We start from the raw sequence: 27908 nt of genomic DNA, 5'->3' as shown, positions 1-27908 counted from the left end.
ATACAGTGCACTTCCCTCCATGCTTGGTGCTTCGCGCATTTTATTTTGAGGACACGTCCTCTTGAACGCACAGTGTAAAATAAAATCATGTCCAACATAAGTGTGTTAAAATACAGTTAGCATTGTGCGACTTCCAAGTTATATCAAAAACTACAACAAAGCCAGAGGGTGGGAAAAGAGGGTGCTTGTGATAAAAAAATATAAAAACACACATTTTATTAACTTTTATTTGAAATAAAAGTTAATAAAATGTGTGTTTTTATATTTTTTTATCACGAGCACCCTCTTTTCCCACCCTCTGGCTTTGTTGTAGTTTTTGATATAACTTGGAAGTCGCACAATGCGAACTGTATTTTAACACACTTATGTTGGACATGATTTTATTTTATACTGTGCGTTCAAGAGGACGTGTACTCAAAATAAAATGCGCGAAGCACCAAGCATGGAGGGAAGTGCACTGTGTGGAGAAAGGACGACCGTAACTGCCCTACACAACAGAAAAAAACTGCAAAAACGTAGCTGCTGCATGGGCTGGACAGGCGTTTGTGGATTCGTAAATTAGTCACATTTGGAATCCAGATCAACTGGTACATTTTGGGGTTGCGCTGCGTATGGTACCCCAATCCCTGCAGATGGCATTTACCTGGTTGGGGAAGACCTTGATATGGATGTTGTGTTTCAAAAGCCTGTGCCTGAGTCTCAACAGGTCCTCGCCGCTGACGGCGCAGTTCTGGAACACAGCGATCATCTTATTCTCCTGAAACACGCCTTTAAGTTGCCGACTGAGGATCTTCACCAAAAGGCTATCCTGAGGGCAAAGCACACAAAAACAAAGAGTGAGAAATGCAGACATATCAGAAACAAACCTCTGGTACAGGAGTATTCTCAGTGTCCTCTTGCCTGCCCCAGGCAGTCTACACCCAGGGTACAAGTGATTCCGGAATCATGTGGTCTGTGCTTATGTGTGTCCAGTCACTGAATTCTCTATTTGGGGTGATTAAGGGCCCGGTTGGTGCCTACTCTTTCCCGTCTGGAATGAGCCTTTGTTTTCATCTGCTTTACCGAGTATGTGTTCAGAGTCCAGTAGTCACATGATGTATGAGGCTTATGTGTTCTCTGCTGCACTCGGTCCAGTTACTCAATGTAGCCTGTGTCAGGGTTCAGTTACTGCAATTTCAATGTAGGCTGTGACCATGGTCAGCCTGTTGCCCGCATAGGCGGTAGTGTTTAGGGTCAGACTGCTGCTTGTGCCCGGTTCCGACTGATGACTACAATATGAGGTTTGTGCTGAGGGCCCAATGAATGCAAGGTCTACACAATATGAACTCAAGATGCCAAACGTGAACTCTTTATTTGCATTTCTAAATCACTGAGACACTTCAATAAGAAATGTTGTACATCCTACTAAGCAGCCCTGTAGTAGCTTGAATCCAATGAATTAAGTTAATGTACTTTTTTATTGCTTTTCACTATTTTATCCGTTAATTTTTTTCCTCTTTTTTGTTCAATTCATTTTATCCAATCCGTTTTGACATCCATTTTTTTTTTTAAAAAGGCTCGAGAGCATAGGGTGATTTTCATGCCATGATTTATTTTCAAAAGCCCAGACAGAGCCAGCAACAAAAGTAACCAGCCACCACAGAGGCGACAGGAACCCACGCCAACCCGATACAGGAGAACCAACCCCCCCCCCCCCAACAAGGCCCAAAAAGAAAATGGCGAAGAGCCGAGGAAGAAGCAGCGGCGGGCCACCATACGCAAGCCACCCGACCCAGGGACGCCAACAACCAGGGGAAAAACCGCAACCAGCCCCCACAGACCACACACACCAGGAGGGGGGCAGAGCCCGGAGTAACCGCAGGCACAGGGGTGTACAGCCCCAACCAAGGGCGCACTCGAACTGGGCAGAGCAAGCCCGTTGGAGGACGAGCGAAAGAGTAAGCAGCATGCGAACCAAGACAGAGGAGGAGAGCAGCCCCGACAGGACGCCCCCCGAGAGGAGCGGCAGAAGCAGAACTCGCACCCACAGAAGCACAGTCCAAACCAAGGCGCAACGGACCAGAGCAGCAGACGCCGGAGACCACAGCAAGCCCCCCGCGAGGAGCAGAGCGGCCCCAACAGGACGCACCCCAAGCGGAGCCGGACGAAGGCACAGAAAGCCAACACCAGGCCCCAACCCGGAAACCCAGCGCCAAAACAGGTAGCGTCACAGGCACAAACCCCGGCAGTAGGAGAAGGACCCGGACACACAGCAGGCAAGCGGGCAGAAGGCGCCGCAAGGAGCCACACACCCCACCAACACCGGAGCAGGGCAGCCCAAGCGAAGAGCAACAGCACAGCGCCAGCACACAGGGAAGCCGGGAAGGCGCCGACAGGGAGGTAGCTCAGAGGCAGAGCGCAAGCAGCGGAAGCATGAGGTCCCGGGTACAAATCCCGGCATCCCCAGGAGCCACCGCAACACAACAAAGCAACAGGCGGCAAAACAAGACAGAAGAACAGAACCAGACATGTGCAGAAACCCAGACTGAAACAGGGCATGACACAACAGAACACCTGTATATGCAAAGCGCACAAACCACCCAGGGGTCGCAAGGCGCCGAATAACAGATGCACATTGGTACCCAACCCAATGATGCAGGAATATGAACAGCAAACCGGGAAAGAAGGAGCCGGCGGCGGGACACGAACCCCAGTAGCAGAAGGGGCGGCCACACCACAAAATGCAGCCACTGAGCCACAGCCTCCGGCGCCCAAATGCGAAGGCAGGCGGCAGAGAGAACAGTACTCCAGGGAAAAGGAGTGCGAGAACAGCACAGAGCCCACCAGGAAAAAAGGAAAGGCCCAGGGCAACGCCCAGTCCATGGGACACTGCACACAGGACGAGGCACCACCAGTGAAAGCACTGCAAGAAACAATACCATGAGGCCACAGCAACCCTCCTTCCCAAGAAAAGGAAGACTGCTACGCGGTACTCACCCGGAGGGGGGCCGAGATGCCACCAGGAAGACGGATCCCCAGCCCTCAACAGCCCCAGCAAACCGACCCGGCGGGCCCACGAAATCCAGGAACGCCAGAAGACCAGCAAACGCGGCGCGCCTTCCACCCGGCCCGGCTCCAGGAAGACACGCACGCGACCCGGAAGCAACCGGGAGGCCAGCCGCAAAGGGCCGGCCGGCAGGAAACAAAGGAGCGGCATGCGAAGCCTGGAAACTTCCACCAAGTGCGAACTCCAGGGCACCCACAGCCCTACCTGAAGAGCCATAGGAGGCAGATCCGGCCATGAACAGGCCCGCAACCCAGCAAGCCCGGCAGGCCAGGAGGCGGACCAGAAGACCCCCCACCCTCACAGCCAGGCAGCAGGGCGGTGGGAGGAGAAAAGAAAGACCACTCCAGCCCAGCAGGAGCAGCACCAGCAAAACCACGTCCCTTCTGTCGGCAGACAGAAAAAAAGAACAGAGGGGATGCTGGGTAAGTGCTGCTTATGTACTCCCGGTGGGAGGGGCAGTAGTGGGGTCCCAGCATGCCTCTGTTCTTTTTTTCTGTCGGGAGATGGTTATCGCCAATATGTAAATGAATGGGATGAGGACATAAGGGACCTGGGGGTAATGACCTACAGGTGGTTGGTTCTGTCTATTAATGACGTGAACCCTCGTTCGTTAAAGCTGCAGAACGAGTGTGATACATGATTAAACAGCTGGGAAAGTAAACAGCAATAACGGTAATCTACCAGGTGAACAATCATTCATGGTAGTGTACTCTGGGAGATTGAGTAGCTACTGTTTAATCATTTATCACACTTGTTCTGCAGCTTTAACGAACGAGGGTTCACGTCATTAATAGACAGAACCAACCACCTGTACGTCATTACTAAGGGTGGTGATCGATATAAAACGCCCAGTTAAGGAAAGCAGAATACGTTTGCAACGAAACGGAATGGGCGCGCGATGGCACGCTATGAAAAGGAAATACGAAGTCACTGTTTTTAGATGATCGGGGTTGAACGGGAAATGTTCATCTGATGTTTTAAGATTTGCCAGCATGTCATGGTAAGCAAATAAAATCTCACAGACAGTTGTTTACTTCGGTCAATGATTGGTACCATTTGTAACACAGTTAAGGGGTGTACCTAGTTTTTGTAACACGGAGCTATTTAGCATAAATGAATATTGTCAGAACAGTAATGACGGTAAAACTCAGGAATGTAATAGTCACCAGCCTTGAGTGTTTCACATAAAAATGTATTATGTTTTTTTTTTTATATATGTGCTTTGTAAAGTGACTACAACATATTGTTGGTATATTGGAATAAAATGAAATATGTTGTTTGTATTTCTAGATGACCCTGACGAAGGGAGTGTTATTCCTGAAATGCATTGGGCTTTTGAAAATAAATCATGGCATGAAATTCACCCTATGCTCTCGAGCCTTTTTTAAAAAAAATGGTTGTCAAAATGGATTGGATAAAATGAATTGAACAAAAAAAGAGGAAAAAAATGAACGGATAAAATAGTGAAAAGCAATAAAAAAGTACATGAACTTAATTCATTGGATTCAAGCTACTACAGGGCTGTGCAGCTTTGTGGAACCAATGTTGGTTCCCTTTCGTGGTGTAGTTATGGTTGCAGCGCAACGGGACGAAGCGCGTAGAAAGTATTGCACGCCAGAATTGTTTGAAAGATAAACTTGGTCGAAACTGTTGAAGAAAGAGGATTAAAATGGTGTGCATCTCACTCTCATCGAGTACATCCTACTAAGACAGTTCAATATTTTCAGTCATAAAGTGAAGAGAGTGATAAAGAATGAAACAATACAATAACAGTCCATTACTTATACTGCAGGCTGGATCTATACAGGACTCTATAGCGCTAACTGAGGAGTAACGCCAGCCACTGGGAGGGCTGAGTAAGAGTCATTGAGGAAGCATAAGGCCAAGAGACTTAACAGGAAGCATTTTATGACATAATTGAACTTGGGAATGGAGACTTGGCTTGAAGGGTATGGAGTAGAGGGTTTTTAGCAGTTTAGACACTGAACTTGGATGTGGTGCATGGTGGCCTGGGCAAAGAGATAGAGGGTGAGATGCCATGTACTGCTTTGGGAATTGTTTGAAGAGTGCTGTATTTGAAGCTGACAGTCATCGGACTTGGGGGCAGTGGGGAAAAGTAAGTGCACAGAAAATGTAATCATTTCATTATGTGTAGAGTAGCAAAGAAAGAGAGGACGCGCTTGGAACAGAATTATCCTGCCGTGAGGGGAACGGCTGAGCTCTTGTTGTTAGTGCCACTGACATTCTGCCTGAAAGTCGCGAGTGGAGCGGCAGTGAATTGGCCAGAAACTACGACTCCCAGAGTCCCCAGCAACTACCACGCCCACACAGCTAGTTGAGGCGGGACACTCGTTATAAGGCCGGTGCGCCTCCCGCAGCGCGGGACGCGCTTGGAACAGAATTATCCTGCCGTGAGGGGAACGGCTGAGCTCTTGTTGTTAGTGCCACTGACATTCTGCCTGAAAGTCGCGAGTGGAGCGGCGGTGAATTGGCCAGAAACTACGACTCCCAGAGTCCCCAGCAACTACCACGCCCACACAGCTAGTTGAGGCAGGACACTCGTTATAAGGCCGGTGCGCCTCCCGCAGCGCGGGACGCGCTTGGAACAGAATTATCCTGCCGTGAGGGGAACGGCTGAGCTCTTGCTGTTAGTGCCACTGACATTCTGCCTGAAAGTCGCGAGTGGAGCGGCGGTGAATTGGCCAGAAACTACGACTCCCAGAGTCCCCAGCAACTACCACGCCCACACAGCTAGTTGAGGCGGGACACTCGTTATAAGGCCGGTGCGCCTCCCACAGCGCGGGACGCGCTTGGAACAGAATTATCCTGCCGTGAGGGGAACGGCTGAGCTCTTGTTGTTAGTGCCACTGACATTCTGCCTGAAAGTCGCGAGTGGAGCGGCGGTGAATTGGCCAGAAACTACGACTCCCAGAGTCCCCAGCAACTACCACGCCCACACAGCTAATTGAGGCGGGACACTCGTTATAAGGCCGGTGCGCCTCCCGCAGCGCGGGACGCGCTTGGAACAGAATTATCCTGCCGTGAGGGGAACGGCTGAGCTCTTGTTGTTAGTGCCACTGACATTCTGCCTGAAAGTCGCGAGTGGAGCGGCGGTGAATTGGCCAGAAACTACGACTCCCAGAGTCCCCAGCAACTACCACGCCCACACAGCTAGTTGAGGCGGGACACTCGTTATAAGGCCGGTGCGCCTCCCGCAGCGCGGGACGCGCGCGGGCAGCGCCCGGGCCAAGGGCGGGCCCGTCCTTGCCCGTCGAAGGCCGGAGAAGGCTGGGCTGGGCATATTCCCTAACGTGTATTGCTGGACAGTGACTTGTAAGTACGGATGTGCTAAAAGACCGGGGCAAACGTGTGTCTGAGCCTGCATGCCCGGGGTCCCAAGTCTGAAGTAGTCATATAGAGTATACCAAGCAGGGTTAAAAGCACGGGGGGGCCACCCATTAAGGGGGGTCGCCACTGTAAAGCTCTAGAACCTTAAGTAACACCTAACGCTCGCTGTAGATTAGAGCCCCTGGTTTATATATTATACACGATGAACACTAGGCTTAGCACAAATAGGAAATCATCGGTGGGAGGATCTGTCAGGGGTACTCTAGATCAATTCATTACTAGGGCAGCCTCACTGTTGGAGCGCGAAATAGTGCACACTGAAAGACGCATCTCAACTGAATTACAGAGGAAACGTTCCTCGTTGGGGGCCATTCAACTTGCAACTACGCCATCTCACAACACTTGTTGCATTACACACCCTGAACAAATAGGGGATATAAATGTTATCTCACAGCCTCATATACAGGTAGACACTCAAATAAGCTTGAAAGATACCGCCACTATAGACAATGGCACAGGGACAGAATTTGAACACCACACTGAGGGCCAGACTCAGGCAAATAAGATTTCCATAAAGACAAATAGTACAAGTAAAAACAAGCATTTGCAATGCAATAGGTCTCGCATTTACGCGAGTTTGAGCTATTGGCAATGAAAATGACAATGCCTTTTATTTTTGTTTTTTGAACATAAATAAAAGGCATTGTCATTTACATTGCCAATTGCTTAAACTCGTTTAAATGCGAGACCTATTGCATTGCAAATGCTTGTTTTTTTTAAAATCTTCCACTTTGCTCCACTGAAATGTTGGCATGTATGCTAACTGGTTGCAGGATTCTTGGCACATGGAATAAAACATCAGCAGGAATGTAAAAGAACTGTTTGTAGATTCTGGTGTTACCCTCTCCATGTCGCTTCAGTTGCACATAGGAGGTTAAAGAGAGTTAAACAGTGGAAAGAGATCAACCCAAGGAAGTCTGAGGAGCCCGGTGGGTGCAGAATGGCTCAGCGAGTTAGTCGTGCTCTCTGCTGAGTGTATATGCAGTTGTCTGCGGGTCCCTGGCAGATACGACTCCTCCTTCCATCCTTCACGAGCCACTAAGCCAGTACCATTTATACTGGTTATGCAATAAGTATATCTCTAGCCCCTTGAGCAATTTGGATATTTGATTGAAAGAAGAAATGACCTCGGAGTCTGGATGTGAAACAAAACCTTGAATTGAGTTAGTCGGGCTTGATTGAGCTGTGCTTAGAAATCAGAGCCCCTCCCCCGTCTTAAGCTGGGACATTGACGCAGCGGGTGTTGGCTGATAGCTGACATTGGAGTACAGCTGCGCAAAAGAAGGGCGGAGCCTTCAAGTAGGTGTAAAAGGCGGATTTTGACACTTTCAGACATTCACAGAACCAGAGTAGGTTTTGTAATCTGCCGTTTTTAGTGCCTTGTTAAAGCGACCCAATGGAGACACCCACCACAGGGAGTCATGGTTCAGCCTACGAAGGGGGCCAGGGAGGGGCCTGTGCTTTTAGCGCCTGCTGACTAACGAACACGGAGGCCCGGTGAACCTCCAGGCCTGGTGCTCAGAGATTGAGAACGGTGGCGCCCTTACTGATGCTAGTAGATAAATGGAAGCAGCAGGGGGCCCCTTTCTGTGCTCACTGGACAGCGCCCCGGCTGGGCGGTGAATGGCCTGAACCCAAGCATCGCTGCACCCCCCACAGGTCGCCTAAATCACCCATAGCTTAGCAGCCTTATGCTGAGGCGGGTGTTGTTGGTGTTTTGTCAGCAGGGGTGAGAGGGTGGAGGGAGGGCAAGGAAGGGGTGTTAAAAACATCGCCACAATAACGAATGACGACTTTAAACAGCCAAATCTGACCGAGAAACCAGGGGACACCGACAAGGCTGGTGCAAGGTAGGAGGGGCGCTGCTGTTTGCATGTCCTTAATGCGCACAGCTCCGCGCGCGCAGCTCGAGCCCCTCAGAAGAATGATGGCCTGCGCCCAGCTGCCCATGTCCAAAGCCGGACCGCCAAAGCATGTTGTGGACTTCGTCTTTGATGAAGTATTATGATCACCAACAACTGACAACATTCTGGAGAAATATAAAAATATTTGGGCGTTGATTAGGAGGGTGTAACGTGTGGTGTGCCTTAATTATGTGAATTTTCTGCAAAATTTACTCCGTGTGAAAAATGGAAATCCATCATTTAGCACTATATTTGAGTTTGAAATCACTCCTTGTGTCAAGTTGTGATGCAAGGATGTATTGCGAGCTAAAACAATAGTGCCAAAAGCAACGTGAACAGCAGCTGTTCCCATTCTGTTGCCCGCGAAAGTGAAAGTGATCGTGATTACGATCGCTACGGAGGAAAGACACATGGCGCTGCGCGCGTGCACGTTCACGTGCACTGTAGCTTTAGGCCACGGCAGCACTTTGAAAAGCCCAGTTATAAAATGTCTCTTCGAGCCTTTGGCTCGCGAGACCTAAAAAAGACTCACTGCCCAGTAGCGTAAAGCAAAAAAGGACCCGCGGCATTTGTAAGAATAAAAAAGGTGGGGTCAAAACATCAAATAATTCCGCTAGCGCCACAAGCACAATAGACCATGGTCAGCCTAAAATTAGCCCAGATAGCCTGGCAGCACACCCCTATCAAGAATTATTTAGTGACATAGAAAAACTAATTAAATCTTTGTTGTCACCCCTGGCAGAAAGGGTAAAGAGGATGACAGAACAGCTAGTGTCAATAGAAGAAAATGGTGCGGCTAATGCCAAAGCATTGGGAGAAATAGCTGTGAGAATGTGCACGCTGAATCCTCTAGGTCCAGTATCGGAGCCAGCGGCTGATTTAGTTAATCACACAAATAGTGTAAAGTCAATCCCCCCATCCAGGGAGACTAGCCTGGCCACACAGAAGATGAACCCGGACTTAAGGAAGGATATAGACAGTGGGCTCGTAAATAAGAAGAACTCTGAGTGTGATAAGACGAGTGGGCGAGAACGTATAGATAGAAATTATGAGGGATCATCTCAGCATATAGATCTCCCACCAGAAGCTGAACCCTACGTCATTGTACTCACAAAGGTACCCGAGCTAGCACATGGAAGCCATGAAGGCCACCAGACCCTCAAGAATAAGGTAATGCACTGGCTTAGAGTGAACAGGCCACTACCCACAAATTTAGACGGGGAAATTCTTCACGTCAGAAGGTTAGGATGGGTGGGACGACGCCCCAAAAATGAAAAGGGAGATGCAATCATTGTTAACTTTAGGGATTATAGAGTGGTAAACCATATTAGAGATTGGTATTCCGGGGGCCAGGAGGGAGGTATAGCCACACATGACCTAAGTTATTTTTATCCTAAGACCCTGGTAGACAGAGATGAGTGTTTAACGCGCCCAAACTCTCAGCCAACGACAAGTTCAACGTTTAATGTTTCAACCTCAAATCAGTTCGCAACACTCTCTGGACTGGAGGAGGTTGATTGACTAACCATTCCCATGATCAGCAATTTAACTACTAATGAGAAATCGCTAACTGATGATTTGGGATTAGTCTCCTGGAACGTAGTGGGCCTTGCCTCAAAATTTGATAACCCTGAGTGGAGGGAATATATAGCAAGGTTTCATGTGATATGTCTCCAGGAAACCTGGGCGGTTGATTACAATCCTTTCCAGTTAGAAGGGTATGGGTGCTTTTTTGTCCCGGCACAAAAATCAACTATGGGTAGAGCTAGTGGTGGATTGGTCACCTATGTGGACTTGAGATTGGAAGGTGTGTGGACCAATTTGAATTGGAATTCCCATCATATCCAGGGCCTAAGCCTTAAAATAAATAAAATGTGCATTATTTTAGTTAACTTTTATAATGCCATTGCCCACAGTAAGGAAGGCTCAATACTAGCTGACTTAAATAGTCATTTAATCAGTGCAATGGAGCAGGGTAATTCTACAGCGGCCCCTTGCATTATTTTAGTGGGCGACCTAAATTGTCACCTGTGCCCAAATGTAAAATTCCGCAGGGGCACGTGGTCTGGGTGTACCATAACAAATGGTCTGCACCTTGAACATACCAAGGAGGGGAGGGAGTTAGAAAAAGTCGTGAAAACCCACTCACTAAAATACACGCTTGACCTGGTATCAGTGGAAGAAGGAAATGGTGCCCCAATAACTTTTAAAGGAAGAGGATGTAGTTCAACGATAGACTTTATATTAGTTTCAAAAATATTCTGGCAGTGGATAAAAGAGAGGACCACTGACTGGAGTATATTCAGTGACCATAACCCACTCACGCTTGTGATTAAAAATCAGTTAGTCCCTAAAGACAGAAGAGGACCACAGAAAGGCACTCTTGAGAAAGTAACAGATCAGGGGAGACGATTAAGATGGTCCTGTATTGATGGAGCTGCCTTTTATGAAACCCTTATCTCGGATGGGAGAAAAGAGTTCGAAACATGTAATGACCCCCTAGCTGGAGGTTTGGATGTGATAAATGCATTTGAGTCACTGGCCAATCACATAAACAGACTACTAAAATCCACTCGTTCAGTGAAATACAATAATGTGCCTAGATGGTTCAATAAAGACTGTTCACGAGCACAGAAGGATTTTAAAAAAAGTCTGAAACAGAGACCAAGAGATAAAATGCAAATTGTCCAATGTAGGGCTGCTTATAAAAAGGCTGTAAAATGTAGAAGACTTGCCTTACAATCACATACATGGGAAACTTTAAGGGAAGCTGCGGAAAAACGAGATCAAGGCACTTTCTGGAAAATTATAAATAACCCTTGTTTCCAGGATGTCGCAGCACCGGTAATTGGCACAACCATCCTCCCTGAGCAGTGGTCGACTCATTTTAAAAGTCTATATAATTTCTCAACCGCAAACTCCCTCGCGGAAGAGGACTTGTGCCCATGGAGGGCAGAGATTGAATTTACTATTGGTGAAGTTAAACCTGGAATTCTGGGGCTTACACAAAACAAGGCACCTGGCCCAGATGGTATACCACCTGATTTGTTTTTATATAAGGCAGAATTTTGGGCACCAATTCTGACTTGCGTAATTAATGAGGCCATCAAAGTGGGTATGCCACGCTCTTGGTCCACAGCAATAATAGTACCCATTTTTAAAAAAGGTAAAAAAGACGACCCACAGTGCTATCGCCCTATATCGTTGATTGACGTGACAGCAAAAGTTTTAGGTAGAATGATTTTAAACCGCCTATTGGACTGGGCCGAGGAACACCATATAATCTCTGATTTCCAATATGGCTTTAGGACAGGCAGATCAACTACGGATCAATGCCTGAACCTCTACTTACTGGTGGCAAAATATACCATAGCCAGTGAACAACCGATATACCTGGGGTTCATGGATCTTTCGGCGGCATTTGATCGCGTAAATAGAGAAAAGTTATGGGCACTCATGACAAGATTGGGAATTGACCCAGAACTCATAAATATTTTGAGAGCATTACACTGGAAAACCTCTGCGAAGGTACGGTATAACATGGCCGGGGACACAACAGGATCTTTTCGCTGTACAAGTGGAGTAAGACAGGACTGTATATTGGCCCCATTCTTATTTTCCTTGTACATTAACGAACTAGAAAAATCATTGTGCACTTTGAATGTAGACACTCCAATGGTAGGTCATCGCCCTGTCCCAGTGCTATTGTACGCAGATGATGCGGTTCTTTTGGCACGTACGCCGAAAAGCCTGCAGAGTCTAATAGACGGTTTTGTTGATTTTATGAATACTCTAGATTTGTCAGCTAATTTATCAAAGTCCTATGTATTGTTAGCAGGAGCTAAACCATGTAGAAAATTCACTTATCACATAGGGTCACATAATTTAGAAGAAGTGAAAACTTTCTCTTATCTGGGTCTTTTATTTGACGGGCTTTTAAACTTTAGATTTTTAACTGAAGAACGGAGCATAAAATTGATCTCTTCAACAGGAGCAATTATGAGCCATGGAAGGAGGCTGGGTCGTTGGTCACCTGAGCAGGTCATGCACCTCTATGGCTCCGTCTGTTGTGCTAAAATAATGTACGGAGCAGAAGTATGGGGATTTGCTGGGACTAAACAAATACAGGTTGAGGAAAATAAATTTTTTCGTAAGATTCTTAAAATTCCTCAGAGCTCATCGGCTTTTATTACCCATGCCAAACTAGGGAGACCATATATTGAGGATTTAATCCAGACTAGACCTGCCATGGCTTGGATTAGGACCTGGTCCAATATTGATGCAGAATTAGGACGGCAAATTATAGCAGACTGTCTGACCAGGGATAAAGGGATGTGCATACCATGGCTGAGATATGTAAAAACATCATTCGAAGGAATAGGTTGCACAGACCTTTTCACTAATCCAACCACCATAATACCCCAAGACAAGAATAGGATTAAAGATTTGCTCCTGGAAAAAGCTGGAGAGCACAGAGTTAACACTGAGGGTAGAAAGCCTCTAGCTAGTACCTACTGTAGGACTAAGACAGTAGTTGCTTTGGAACCATATCTTGGTTTAATATATAACGGACAGAACAGGTTCTTGTTCACTCGTTTTAGGCTCAACCTTATTCATCATGTTTTAGCGGACCCATCGGGATATACTACTACAGTTGAGCAGAAAGGTGGCTGCGATAATAAATCTCCGCAGGACACCCTTCATTTTGTATTGTTATGCCCTTTTTATTCTTTCCCCAGACGTCATTATTTAATAAGACTATTAAAAAATGGCAAATTTAGACAAGCCAAGGTTGCCCTGCTGTATTTACAAAGGGCCGAAGACCCATTGACCTTGGCAAGTATTACAAGTTTCTTACAAGCTGCATTTAAATTAAGAAACACTAGGGGACATTCAGGGTCAAATTAGGGCCAAGTTAAGAAATGCTGTTTTATAATAGAAACTATTTTAATTGAATTTAGAAATTACTGTCTTTCACGTCGTCAATGGTATTCATTAATTCATATTCTAGCCCTAGCACTTCAGGAATTGCTGTCTATTCTTTTTTTATATATTAACAATGGAAAATGTGTGATGGAAAGTAGCAGTCTATGTGAATATGAACAACGCCTTGTGGCCTTTTTTATTATGAATTGAGCTTTTTATCTTGGTGAAGATACTTTAAATGTATCTTTTAAAATGTTAGGTTGAATAAGCGATGAATGTATTGTATCATATTTTTAGTAATTTATGTTGCTTTTATGGTGACTTGTATTGCACCGAATAAAGCTGATTTGATGATGAAAGAGAGTGTTGCAATAATCAATTTTATTCATGACTGGCGTTAATCAGAGAGTTGAGCAGCTTGCTGAAGAATGTGGGGTGATTATCCACATTTTCAGTAGCGAGAAGCAACCTGACAGTAGTGACAGGAAAGTGATGAGGGCCGCCAGCCTCAAGGAGAGTGACATAATATGCTGAGAATCTTGGCAAGGGAAGAAACTGTGGCAAAGCATAAGTGTGACTGTGGGGGGCAGAGAGAAGAAGATCCAGGTGATTATAACAGAGTGTGCAGAGGTTGCTGGGAAGTAGATATTTTTCTGTTTTGTAGGGTCAGAATGCGGAAGTGGAGGGCTCAAATATGCTTCACAGCCACGAAACAGGGAAATTAAAGACTTCATGTTGGAGGTGATGGATTGCAGGGGAAGAGAAAATGCGAGTATTTTAAGCCTCAAAGGAGATATAATAAGGTGAAGAAGTTTATGTCGCTCACACGCAGTGACACAAGGAGAGAGAACGAAACGATGCCTCTTTGGACACCTATTCATAGGTGGACAACTATTTGCAGGGGGTGTGATCGAACAGTAGGAGTACAAGAGATAAAAATGTGTAAAAGAAAACAAGTTGTGCTATGTAGCAGTATCAGGGACATAGCAGACGGTGAACCAGCGGAATTAAGTGTTCAATCATTTTATAGAAAAAAAGATGCGTAGCCAGCCACTGGTTCCTTGCTCAATTAAATTATTGTTGTAGATATGGAGCGGTATGTGTAAGCTCAAGAGCGGAGAGAATGGATTGTGAAAGTAACAATTTGTGACCGAGGGAGAGAAAATGTGTGAGGTGACAGGGTCAATCTGCAGTGCAGAACATAGTGTCTTTGGGTTCAATCCAAATGATGGCAGGAAGGCAAGGGGTGATAATCAAAGTGGCTGGCTAGTCATAAGGATAGACTAACTGCAAGCAAATTGCGTATTCCATGGAGAGATCCGCAATCCGACCTACAGAACGTGGTTCAAGCCATCGTCATATCCAGACTTGAGTATGGCACTGCTTTATTCACTCACCTCCTTAAGGCGCTATTTGTACCACTAAAACCAGAAACATATTGCCTGTCCAATAAAATATTGAACTTCCTGCCACAAAGATCCCCGTGTCTTCCTCCTTCACATCGTTGGAAAGAAGCACCTCCTAGACCTGTTGATTGAATGCTTCGCCTATCCCCAGGTTGGAACCCTTTGCCAGGACACCCAGCCCCTGCTTCTGAGTTCTGCAGTTACAAGAGGAGAGGGTGAGATAGAGAAATCTAAGGGGATGTTAGTATGTTGGATGGAGAGTCACACAGCGTATCAGAAGCCTGCATTCCAAAAGTGAGCAGGAAATGTCAGTACTGGGTAAAGCAGAGAGATCCAGGCTGACTGTCTCTCGTTCAGATGATGCATCTGGGACCGAAGTATGTTGCATACGGTGTTTGCAGAGTGCAGTTTCTGTTCTGTGTCACATTGTTGCATGTTCAGTGAAGTCTTTACTATGATCCCACAGTGACCTGCTCCTTGCAAACTGCACTAAAGAGCCAGGCAGTTCCTGTATTGCATTGCATGTTCAAGGTCCAACTGTTGCATGCTCTCGTGCGCTATGCAATCTGTTCTTGAAGTGTAACCGTTGACTGCTTTATGCCGTCTGTGTTCAGAGTCCAGTACCAGCCTTTTCTATAGTCTATAGTATGGATCGTGCTTTATCAAGTCTGTGCTCTTAGTACAGGTCGTGGCACCTCAGCCCGCATGGTCCACTTCGTCTACTCCTGTATTATACCCAAAGTACAGATCCAGCTACTGGAAATAGGTTTCAAGGCAGCGAGGGCCTGGAAAAACCAGGATCAAAATGTAACCAATTGCAAATCACCATGTGTACATAAAACAATCAATTAAGCCGACTGGCTTTCATCCAACATTCTTGATTCCAACTGGCACTCATTTCAGAGTTGGGAGTCTCTAAAGGTTGTTTCAAGGACATTACAAGAAAGAAAGTATGACATAATTATCATAAAGGTTTATGCAATCTGTCTGTTGAAAGTTCACTGCAGATAGCTTAGCAAAATAAACACTAGAATATTGGTACAAAGGATTTGTTAAGAGTGAGAATTACTGAGCAAGAACTCCCTTACCTGATCTACTATAAATCCTAATGAATACATCATACCTTCTCCTCATCAAATGGCTTCTTCTTGGGAACAATGCATCTTTCTGGGACGGCGGGTTTTGGAGGGATATAACGAGTCAAAGCCGTGAGCTTCTGCCGCTCGAAGTGCATGGCCTTGTGATGGCGAGTGACTGCCTTGGAGCCATGTCGAACACTCTGAACCGTGGGAAAACAGCCTAGAAAATCGAGACAAAAGCATCAATTCTGAAGACACTGTAAGGTCAGGGTGAACACATTAATTTGTCCTTTGATAAAAACATTTAATACTTTTCTGCTGGAGTATACAGTTCATAAACATATAGATCAGGCTGTGGGTCGATGGTCTGGAAGTCCCACATATATTAGATGGTGGGACAGACTGTGTACAAGAGGTGTAATACAGGTGTAGAGGGTCCTGATTGTGTAGCTACTAAAGTTCTGAGTGGGACGCAAAAAGACAGATGACTAGTGCAGTATGTCTATGGCCTGAATTGGAGCATGTGTCTAAAGTTGGATATTTTCTAGCAAGAAGAATCTGCTGTAGAAAAGAGCGGTTAATTATGTGTGCAACATGTTGGGCTGCAGCGCCTCAGTTTGCTCATTACATTAAATGAGTTTTATTACACGTCTGAATACCTAAAAAAAGACAGACGAGAGAGGAAGGGTGCCATCCTGGAGCAGATAATTGAGGGCACAGAGGATCAGAAGAGCAATGTTTTCATAAATTCCCACCATTCCAATGATCAGCTGTGGAACACCAACAATGACCCATACAAAACCAGAGCAGGGGTGTAACACAGGCCCCCGCAGCCCCCGCGGTGCAGGGGCTTAGCTAGCAAAGCTGTGATTGCCTCAGAGCTGCCTTCTCACTCAGTCTTTAACATCTGAGATCACCTTTTCAACAACTCGCTCAATAGAGCTGGATTCAGTTAATGCTCACTGCTAATAATGCTCCTTGTGAACTTGCCACTTGAGCCTCGCGTGTGCTAATCTTGCGTTCCCGAGGAAGAGCGTGAAACATTCCTTCCCGGCTCTGTAGCTTGTCTTCATTAGAGCTCAATCTCCTCTTTACCACAGTAATTCTGCTGGTATGAGAGGCCACAATGTCTGCATCGGGCCCAGTTAGATAAGGACAAGAGTCCGCTTTGTTTCCAAGAGTCGGTTTCGTCGCCCGCATCAACCTTAGCAGAGCGCGTATTCCGAATGCTGAGGTGCATCTAAAGGCTCTGTGAGCCAAGACGGCCTGCGGCACCACCTTGTATTGCCATAAACTCCACACTTTCCTTCCGTTACTTGTCACATTTGCCCACATTCTAAGAAACCCTTGGTCTTGAAAATACCGTTATGTTACCCCAGAAAACAAGCACTGGCAAAACCAACAAGACCGGTGTTGGCTACCGCCACAAGGCTCTGCCAGTGCCTTTGTCCCATGGTGTAGGTTATAGTTGGAGGAAGAAATAGGCGAACAACAGACCAATGGCTGAAGAAACTGGCTACAAGGAAGATACAGATAGATATAGATATATATTCACTGACAAAAAACCACAGAAATTCACTAGTTATAGTTAGCAGCACTAACTATAACTTGTGCCCCCAACATGCACTGCTTATGACCTCATAAAGGACATCACTCATGACGTGTTCCCAACTGAATTCACTGGCGACGGCGTTCATATGGGGGGACCCGGCAGACGGAGGGGAGCACTCAATACACTTATGAGGCCGAGAATAGAGGGAGGGTTAGCAGCACCTGACTTTGAACACTACTACGTAGCTGCACAACTGCAATGGCTCATGAAATGGGTGACGGATAAACTTAGGGTTCTGAAGAAAGGAGGGGAGAGGCCCCAGACTTGCGACTCCTGTCGAGAATAATTTTGAGACTTCCTTGCCCTGACAGGGACCTCCCCACGGACCTCAGAACAGCACGTAAATGCTGGAATAGAAGCCTGAGAAGGGGCAAGATGAAACACCCATACGCACCGGAAATCCCACTGATTATGTGTGAGGCACTCCCCCATGGAGGTGACTGGCATAGGTTGGGAGCATGGGCGGATCCGGGAATAGCTACGATAGGGGACCTTTATGAGGAGGGCACGCTGATCCCATTCAATGACCTCAGGGAACGTCACGATATATTGGGAGGAGACTTTCTATTGCACACAGCCCTTACGGCAGACATGAGGAAACACTGGAGGGACGGTCTCACTGAGCCACGAATCTCAATGGGATGTCAATATATGGTCACTGCAACGGGCACATTTATGGCAGTCACATGTCTGTACAGGCGACTTACATATACAACGCTCCCTCCCCTGACTAAGATCCATGGAGAGTGGGAAACAGACCTGGACAAGTCCATAGCGGATAAGGATTGGGGGATACTGGTGGAAAGAGCGTGGAAAAGTACTAGAAATGCACGGTTTCAATTGATAAACTTTTATGTACTACACAGAGCCTACCTTACCCCAGATAAGCTCAATAAATATTTCAATATGCAAACAGCAGCATGTCCACGATGTCACACAATAGGAGCTGATTTTTAGGTCTCGCCTGAGCTATCGCGTCAGCGATGCTCTTCGAGACTTATTGAGAGGGCTCCAAAAAGTGCTACCAGGCCAGCCTAGACCCACAGTGCATGTGCGCGGGCGCGCGCGCCATGCTTCTCCGATTACTTTCATTTTCGCGGCGCTTGTTGTCATTGCTATACAACAAGTAACATAGCATTGGAAACTCCACATTCCGAGCACTAACCCCACAGGCATTCTTGACAATGGTGTTATCTTCAAGAACATACTTATCTGCACTTGTTGGTCGACGCATTCACACATCATCATGACATTTCACGCACAGCCCAGTATAATTCTACTCTGAAAAGAAGCTGGGAACTTCTGCACAGGTTGTCATAAAAGTCATCAGAGCACCTAAGGAAATTATAACCCAGGTTAAATAAAGTGCAGCAACATGAAGAGCACGTCTAGTTGTCCATGAGGTGAAAGGTCAAGACTTAATCACTTTAATATCAAAATGTATTTCATGTGGTAGGTCTCATTAACCGAATTCCAGCACTAGGTGCTGAGAAAGATTACAGACCAGAGATGGAGACAATCATGATGAGTTTCATAAACTGCAGACTTCTAAAATGAGCCATATGTCTCTGGTATAACTTGTGGTCTCGCTCAATATATCCAATTATTTCTTTTTATCCACGTGGGTATACTATACGCCAGCAACCACTCTCACAATATTTCAGTAAGGATTTAAAAACGGGATTTTGAGCAAAATTTCCTAAAACTAACAACTGAATATTACTGTCAAGGTTCTCGGTCAGCTTTTCTGTTCTGTAACATTATACACGTCATCAACAATTCAGAACAACGCCTGATACCATGAGAGGGCTTTCTGCACTTATTGCGATTAAGCAGCACATTTTGGGAATATATGGGAGTGATTGACAGGATGCACGTTTTTGAAATTCTATCTCTGTCTGCACACAGCTTTGAGCACTATGTGAATCGATATAAAAATAAACCTTACATAGGATCAAAAAAACCTGTGAAATATTGTAGCAGGGCATTTGTCAGACAGCAAATAAAAATATATTAAATCTCGAATTTTTAGCTAGTATAAAAGGGTTTCTTGTAAGTCCTCGAAAAAGAAGTGATCGCCTAGCATTACCAAAAGGGAAACCTCATGACTTCCTAATGACCAGGATGCTGGGCACTCAGCCTGAGACACAAAATGTGGCGCTAAAACTTATTTTACACTCTGGGATGGCTTGATGGAGAAATCAAGTCATACCTACTGGCATGTGGTGTTAATGTTGACATTAGATACAGTATTACACAGTCATTAGAGACGTTTTAACGCATGGGCAAAGTGGGCAATTGCCCAGGGCCCCCACCCTCCAAGTCGCTCGCTCTGAAAGTGAACTTTCTCTCTATTTGACCTCTGGCTATTGTATTTCTCTCTCTCACTAAACCTCTCTCCCTCTGTCTGCCACTGCTCCACTCAGTCTTTCTACTCTGTGTCTTCTTAACTATGTTTGGGGTCCCGGGCAAGACATATTTCAATTGTTGGTGACCCTGTTATAGTTTGGCATATCATTTAGTATTGTTTGATATCGCAGAGGTAATGAATTATCAAGAAATGATCAGTACAATAGATTTTTTTTCCATATTGCCCTCAAAATACGTATTGCCCGACCCCCCAAAGACATTAAGATTACAATTCTGTCATTAATATCCCAATAAAGATTTACTGCCGACAGAGATTATAATTTTGATCAAGGAGATCTGTTCTTTCTCAGGGCATTGTTTTAGGGTGCTTCTAAAAGTTAAAGAACAACAACCTTGAGAGATAAAGGTCCAGTGGCGGCTCGCAGAGGTAACGCTGTGGGGCGGTGAAGCGGGGCTGGGTGAGGGGGTAGTGTAGTCCGACATACGGTGGCAGATATTTATTTATTTACTTTCACCATTGCCGTCGTATGTCGGACTCCACTCCAAGGGCATCATTTACAAGCCCATTGCGCTGGGGATGCGTCACATTTTTTGATGCACTGGAGGTGCAATGGGCCTGCCTATATTTACAAGGCCACATAAAGTCACCCTGCGTGACTTTTCGTGGCCTTGCAAATATGGGCACTTTTCACGCATTGTTCTGAGTGACAGGGGAATTCCATGGGTGTTGCTTAGGATGCTCCCACGCAACATCCATTGAACCTGAGACATTCCCAGATTTACAAAGTTTTGTAAAGCTGTGAATGTGTCAGAATCCTATGCTTCCCCATGGAAGGAGTAGGAGTAGCGCAACCAGGAGGAATACTATTTTGTTTCTCCTCGTTTTTTAGGTCGTACATCAGCATGTATGCGCTGTGTGCAAGAAATTTTATATTCACTATATGGACTGTAATCCCACCTTCTGCTTACCATTGGTTGATTCCAGCATTGACCTTCTTTACAGCCTGCTAATTGGTTCACAACCTGATACATCACTTCTGTTTTGTTGCTCAGGAGCACCGCTAAACTGCAGAATAATTTCTATTAGTGGGAATCCGCTTTTATCAGGTACTGTTTCTTCTACCTCCCTCCCATTCCCCTTGCCCTCCATTTTTCATTTAATTTTAGGTCTCGCCTGAGCCAGCGCATGAACTGCCCGGCGAGACATTTAGTGTGTGGGCTTTTAAAAGTCCGACCACACGCTTTTGGCTGGCATAGAGCGTGCAGTTAAGCGCACAATGATGAGCAGAGGCGCCATCTGGCTTTCCTCTCTCGTCATGGTGCCCGCACATCCCACACCACTCGCCAGCCTGATTTTTGCCTTTTGCCGTCGCGCGCGCACTCCTCAATTAACTTTCACGCATGTCTAGGCCCCCACTCTGCTCCTCACTCCTTTTGGCTTCAGTCTGCCAGCCCCGCCTCCCTCGGCATCCTTCCTCCCAATCTCTTGCTCCTTCCTTCCTCTCACCTCACTGTACCCTTTCTCTCCCCAGCCCCTCCTCTCTGCCCACACTCCTCTCGGCTCTACTTCCTAAGCTCGAGGGGCGCCGAGGCTTCCATCTCTCCCTTTCCACCCCCCACTTCCCCCGCCCCTTTCCTTCTGTGTTCTCCCTGCCCCTACTCACTCCTCGGTGTCTGTCACTCCCTAATGCCCCGGTGCTCTCTATGTCCTATTTGTCCTCCTCACGGTTCACCCGCCTCTCCCACGCTTCATGCCTCTCCCCTCCCCGGTTTCTGTAGTGCTGTGTATCACTGCCTTTCCACTGGTCTCTCACCGTGTATTTTTCACCCTTGGCCTCTTCCCTCCTCACAATTCCCCGTCAGGTCCCTCCCACCCTCTCTTCCCTGCAAACACACTGGGCAGAAAACAATACACTTTTTCAGACGTGTGGTTAACCCAAAGTGTTAAGCAGTTTACAAGTATCTTCTTGTTAGTGTATAATCGCACTCTAAAAGCAGTCAACTGCACATTATTTTAATTTTACAGAACAGTGAATCTATTTGTACATCTCATTAGGTATTTCAAAACCACCTCCTCGGCATAGGTTATATGATGATTCACAAAATGTGACAACCTCGGAGAGGCACTGTACGCTTTTGACCTTTTTTCTGTTTTGCGTGACATTTCCAAATGTTTCAGTGCTCTTTCGCCTTATGGAAAGTTGCCAATAGGATTTAAATAAAGAGGATTATAAAAAAGGAACACTGATAACTGCTGTCACGTGCAAATTCTACAGAGTCATCCGTAATTGACTGTCAGTGATGAAAAAGAATGCCAAACGTACATTTATTTTATCTTTGTGAATGTTACAAGCATGGCACTTTTGTTACTTCCGGTTAGGTTTAAGAGTGAAGTTTGTTTAACACACCCATGAAAGCTCAACTTTATTAAATAGCCCTTCAACATCGGTGAGGATTGTTGTCATTCCGTGCCACAGTCTGTCAAACCGGAGTCCTACTTCTATTTCCTCAGCTGGACCCCCTTTGAGGTTTGCAAATCCGGTCACCAATCTAGGATGCATTTTGAGAGCAAATTAACCGTGTCTCACCTCAGATGCAAAGCAAAGGTCTGCCCAGGGCAGCCCCCTCCCCCCACCACTTTCTGACCCTGGGGGAAACTCAAACTGCGACCTTCACTCTTTCATATTGGGGCCTTGTCACATTTCCGGTGAACGGTGGCTGCGTTACGAGTATCGATTCATTTGGAATCTAAATTATATGATACAGTTTTGAATTAAATTTAGTGGAACGCTACACAGGAGGGCAATAAAGCACAAGCCTATTACTTGCCAGCAGCGAGGCGGCAGCTGGGGGGGCGGAAGCCGAGCATCGGCTCTGGAGACGCAACTCCAAATATCACTCACCTCAGCCCTTCAACGTCACCAGCTAATTTTAGACGCAACATAAAAACAAGCATTGGCATAGCCAATAGGTCTCGCCTTTGGGACCTTATAAGTGTTTAGTTATCCACCACAATATCCTGGGTGCAACAAATCAACAGTTTCATGGCTAAACACTTATAAGGTCCCAAAGGCGAGACCTATTGGCTATGCCAATGCTTGTTTGACCCTTGACACGGGCACTTGTTCTGAGTCAGCGCTGCTTCAGCAACAACTAAGACGAGCTGAAGACCGAAATGCGGAGAGCTCTTAGTGGACTTTTCCGTGTTTACTGCCCCGAACCCAGGGGGCCAAATCAACACAAACCAATGTCCCGGGTGAAAAAAGCCACATTTAAGTCTCCACAGATGCATTGATCACAGCTATAACATTACAGTAAGAAAAACTAAACAAGCATTGGCATAGCCAATAGGTCTTGTTTTGGGATCTTATAAGTATTTGGTTATGCAGCACAATATCCTTGGTGCAACAACATTAACTGTTGCATGACTAAACACTTATAAGGTTCCAAAGGCGAGACCTATTGGCTATGCCAATGCTTGTTTGCACATGTTCTGGAGCTGCCAGAACACAGGGGCCTTCTGGGAGGAGGTAACCATAATATTGGCAGAAGTGACTGAGAAAGAAATAGTGAATATTACGGATTACTGTCTGTTGCAGTGGCTCCCCCATACTGCTAAAAGCAAGATAACGAGTACGTTCCAAGAGCTCGGGTTAGTATTGGCTAAGAGAGACATCACCAGCTATTGGAAATCGAGAACTGGCCCTAGTGTATCCAGATGAAAAAAGAGTTCATTAAATGGGCTGAATGTGAAAATGCTGTTAGATTGCAAATAGCTAAACGAACGGGAAGTGAGAAATCATTGGAGCTGGAAAGAGCATGGACAGCGTTGCTTGATTTATTAAAAAACCCCGATACACAGTGGGAGGAAGTGACCAGGAGGGAGAAGACCACGGTGAGGATGTCCGATTCCCCTGCACTAGGCCTAATAAACGCAATGTTCCCATGTTAGATAAACCTCCCCCACCGAGATGGGAGGAAGACCCCCGAGTGTCTTTTAGCAGCTCTCAAAGTTAAACTGTGATGCCCGGCAACCGACTGGGCAGGTAAAAGAATAAAGAGACATGGCTGGGTGGGAGGGTAGTGAGCGGGGTGCAGTTGGGGTAAGTTTAAGAAAACGCGTAAGAGTTGTAAGGTTTAAAGTACGCAATGTCACATAAGATACTGATACTATGTAAGAAACAACTGAGCTAGCAGCGGGGATATGGAAAAAGACTGTAAGTACATGTTTCCGGCAAGATCACCCTTGGGAAGGGATATTTTCTAAACTACATTGGGAATAGTCAGATGAGGATGATTTCACACTGTTATATAATTGTATTGCTAACCTGAAAAGTTATTAAAAATGTGTTTACAAAAAAAAAAAAAAAATCACTCATGACGTGTTCTATGACAACAGCTAGTCCATTCATTCTAAGCAGCCTCTAGAGGTGCCGCCATATTCTGATGAGACTGTTAAACCCACAATAGGCGAAGCAAGCCTGCACGTAAAAGACTGAAAATGTACTCTGTAGAAAGCGATCCCCCACACATAGTATTCCTGTGTGAAATATTGCATTTACTGCTTATTTCCAGGAAGATATTAGTTTAAATGTTTTTAGAGCATGATGAAGATAAGCGCGAAGCAAGAACAATTATGATGGGTAAGGAAATGCTACTTACCCAGTATACATCTGTTCTTGGCATGTAGAGCTGTAGATTCACATGCTTTGCATAGACTATACAGTAGTTATCTCCCAAAGCAGTGGCTAACCTGTAGCTGTTGCAGTCGTCTGAAATAGTGTACGTTAAACTGCTTGGCCCACACTAGCTTGCTGTCTTGCTAACACATTTACACAATAGTGTTTTGTGAATGTGTGAGGTGTAGACCATGTCATCTATGGGGATATTCCCTAAAAATGCCATTTAAGCCCCTAGTTTGCGTGTGGAGTGCGCTCTATGGGGAATTGTCAGTGTTCGTTTTGCTTTTGCATAGCATGTCTGAATGCGCTTGACTATCCACCTTGCAATGCCTGATGTTGATATAGGTTTGCCTTTATGTGGCGGCGCAAAAGCAACAAACAGTTGTTTTGTGTTGCCGAAAGGTTTAGTTCTTTCTACATGGTAAAGTAGTGCTCTTTTCATATCTAAAGTGTGCAAAGCACATTCTGCCACAGAATCTGGTTGAGGGAAGAACACAGCCAACAGATTGGTTGATATGAAAGGCAGAAATGACCTTTGGTAGAAATTGAGGGTTAGTCCGAAGAACCACTTTGTTTTGGTGTACTTGTAAAAATAGTTCTTCCATGGTTAGTGCCTGAAGCCCACCTACTCACCTCAGTGATGTGATAGCTATGAGGAAGGCTACCTTCCAAGTGAGAAATTGTAGTTCACATCTATGTAATGGCTCAAAGGGTGGACCTATGAGTCTGGTAAGGACAATGCTGAGATTCCACACTGGAGCATGTGGAAGTCTTGGAGGAATGATTCTTTTAAACCCCTCCATAAATGCTTTAATGACAGGCACTCTAAAGAGAGACAGATGTCTGTTCTGTAGGTATACAGCTATTGCAGCAAAATGTAAGCGTATGGAAGAGTACGCTAAATTGGAACGCTGCAGATGTAGTAAACATGAACAAAGGGGGGGCGGGAAGAAGGGGAACACGAACAGGAAAGATCAAAGAGCAAGGGGGTGGAGGAGAATGAAAAGGAAAATGAAGCTGATGAGGAGGGAGTGGGAGAAGGGAGGGGGGAGGGGATTCACGCGCTTTAAGGCTGTAAGGCTTAATGAGCCATTACAGAAAGCCAGATGGCAGCTGTGCACGTTCATGCACGCGTAACCGCACGCTTGAGGCCAGCAAAAGCCTTTGGTAGCACTTTGAAAACCCAGTTACTAAATGTCTCGCCAGAGCAACGCATGCGCTGGCTCAGGCGAGACCTAAAAAGGAACCCCCAGAATTGGTAAACTATGTCAGGTCATCCAGTCATCAGTTAACTACTTGTGTTACATTCAGCAGAGAAAAACAGTGACCTGTGGATCACACGTCTGAATCTCTGTAAGCCAACTAAGGTTTTCATCCACCAATGTCAAAAAATGTAGTCACTATAAATTTAGTTAATACCTGGTATTTACAGCACTTAGAAATGGAAGAAGTGTAATATGCAACAGTATGTAAATTATTTATTTTGTCGACTCTGTTCATAACCTTCCGCCTGAACTGAAAGGAGTGTGTTAGACTTGGCATACTTGGAGTGGTTTCCCCCACTTTTTGCCTTCTGACCTCCTGCTTTTCTGACTTTATTTTGTCTGGCTTTAGGATTCTGGGCACTTTACCCCTGCTAACCAGTGCTAAAGTGCATATGCTCTGTACTCAGAACATGGTAACATTGGCTTATCCACAATTGGCATATTTAATTTACTTATAAGTCCTTAGTAAAGGGCACTATATATGCCCAGGACCTGTAAATTAAATGCTACTAGTGGGCCTGAAGCACTGATTGTGCCACCCACTTCAGTAGACCTTTAAACATGGCTCAGGCCTGCCACTGCACAGCCTGCGAGTGCCGTTTAAACTGCCATTTTGACCTGGCAAGTTAACCTACTTGCCAGGCCCAAACCTTCCCTTTAATTACAAATACGTCACACCTAAGGTAGGCCCTAGGAAGCGTATGGCCATGGTGCAGTGTATTTAAAAATGTACTTTTGAGTTTTACATGGCCTGGTAGTGAACAACTGCTGAATTCGTTTTTCACTACTGCAAAGCCTATATCACCCATTGGTTAGCATTGGGATTGCCTTAAAATATCTTTTAAGTCTATTTCCAATTGGGAAAAGACAGAGATTTAGAGTTTAGTGTCTCTGAACTTACAATTTAATTCACAACTTATGTTGAAGTCGCACTTTAAATTGTAAATCTGAAAATGCCTCTAAGAAAGTTGTAATTTTCTTACTTTAACCATTCTGTGCCTCTGCTCATCCCTGAATACACGTTTGGGTAGGGGGACAGCTGGGATTTGTGCATTCCTCTAGACAGTCACACAAAGGGAGCTGGTGGTGTGACATTTGCATGGTATGACGAGCAGTGTGCGACCTATTTCGTATTGACATTTGCATCGTGGTGGCCCATCAACAGGATGATAGACCTTCCTGAGGTAGATTGGGAGGGAGAAGCTGACACTTGCACCTGAATAAGGCTGTGCCTGTCTCTGCACAAAGAGTCTGGAGCCAGAGCAAGAAAAGGCAGGGACCTTGTGATCTTCAAAGGCCTGTTTGAAGTCTCCCCCACTTCATAGGCACATTTGGGTAGAAGTACTGGACCCTTATTACTGAATAAAATCAGGACTTTGTTGGAACCAAAAACATCCTCCCTCGAAGAAGACCTGCTGTGTTACGGGATAGACTGCCACTTTGCTAACTGCTTTGCTGTTTTGGCCTGCCGATTGCTGTAGGAGGGACTGACACTTTGCTACCGGGTTTGCTGTGTTGGCCTGCTGCTTCTTGCTTGAGAGTGAGAAGTTTCTCCAAGGGTTTGTTGACCTGCCTTCTGTTCTCTGAAGTCTCAGGGTCACAAAATACTTCTTTCAACTCTGCTGGTCTCTGCCGTCTGTGAGTCGTACCCTTGTCGTAGGAGCCCCTCCAGTCCTGGACCTCAGAAGTGGGTTCTGTAGCTGTTATCTGCAAAAATCGATGCAGTGACCCCCTTTGTGCTGATCGAAACCGACACAGTGCCCTGAGGACAACGACGCAGTGAAGATTCGACGACGATGTGGGTCTCGTTTGCAAAGTTCAACAACGATGCAGCGCCAATCCGAAGATGCCACTGCGAGGCTGGACTCCGACACAACACCGATACTTGGACACCGACTGGAAGGCTCAACTTTGATGCATCAACCTGACTGCGTGAATCGGAACTGACACAGGGAGCCCTTGAAGCAGACGCTTGCTCCATACAAGGTACTTTTTCAGTGGGCCCTGTGTGGGTGCCGGCACCCGCCCTCCATCGTGGTTGGAACTTTGGATTTACCCCGGTCTAGAGCAACCACAAGTAACCCTTTAGCGCTATTGAATTCTGAGCACTGTTTTGGGATTTAATCTTTACAAATTCATATCTCAACTTCTACTAATTGGGTTTTGTCGTTTTGGTCTTGTTTTAATCAAATACGAGGACAAGCCGGAGG

General features: G+C 45.9%; 2 protein-coding genes across 3 annotated transcripts in view; one reads left to right on the top strand and one right to left on the bottom strand.

Annotated features, from left to right (window-relative positions):
• MRPL10 (mitochondrial ribosomal protein L10) overlaps positions 1 to 27908 on the bottom strand; it is a 64351-nt gene that overhangs the window by 32981 nt on the left and 3462 nt on the right. For both annotated transcript variants that reach the window (XM_085608973.1, XM_085608884.1), the window contains exons 2-3: positions 15814 to 15989; positions 644 to 808 (exon numbers count right to left, since the gene is read on the bottom strand). In XM_085608973.1, coding sequence (XP_085465099.1) covers positions 644 to 808; positions 15814 to 15924 — 276 coding nt within the window. In that variant the 5' untranslated portion in view covers positions 15925 to 15989. The remainder of the gene's footprint in view (positions 1 to 643; positions 809 to 15813; positions 15990 to 27908) is intronic.
• Positions 1 to 27908, top strand: part of LOC146869105 (uncharacterized) — a 233915-nt gene that overhangs the window by 203697 nt on the left and 2310 nt on the right. The window lies entirely within an intron of this gene.

Source organism: Triturus cristatus, chromosome 1_1, assembly GCF_964204655.1.
Source record: "Triturus cristatus chromosome 1_1, aTriCri1.1, whole genome shotgun sequence".
Classification (NCBI taxonomy): domain Eukaryota; kingdom Metazoa; phylum Chordata; class Amphibia; order Caudata; family Salamandridae; genus Triturus; species Triturus cristatus.
This window is presented reverse-complemented; position numbering and strand designations above follow the sequence as displayed.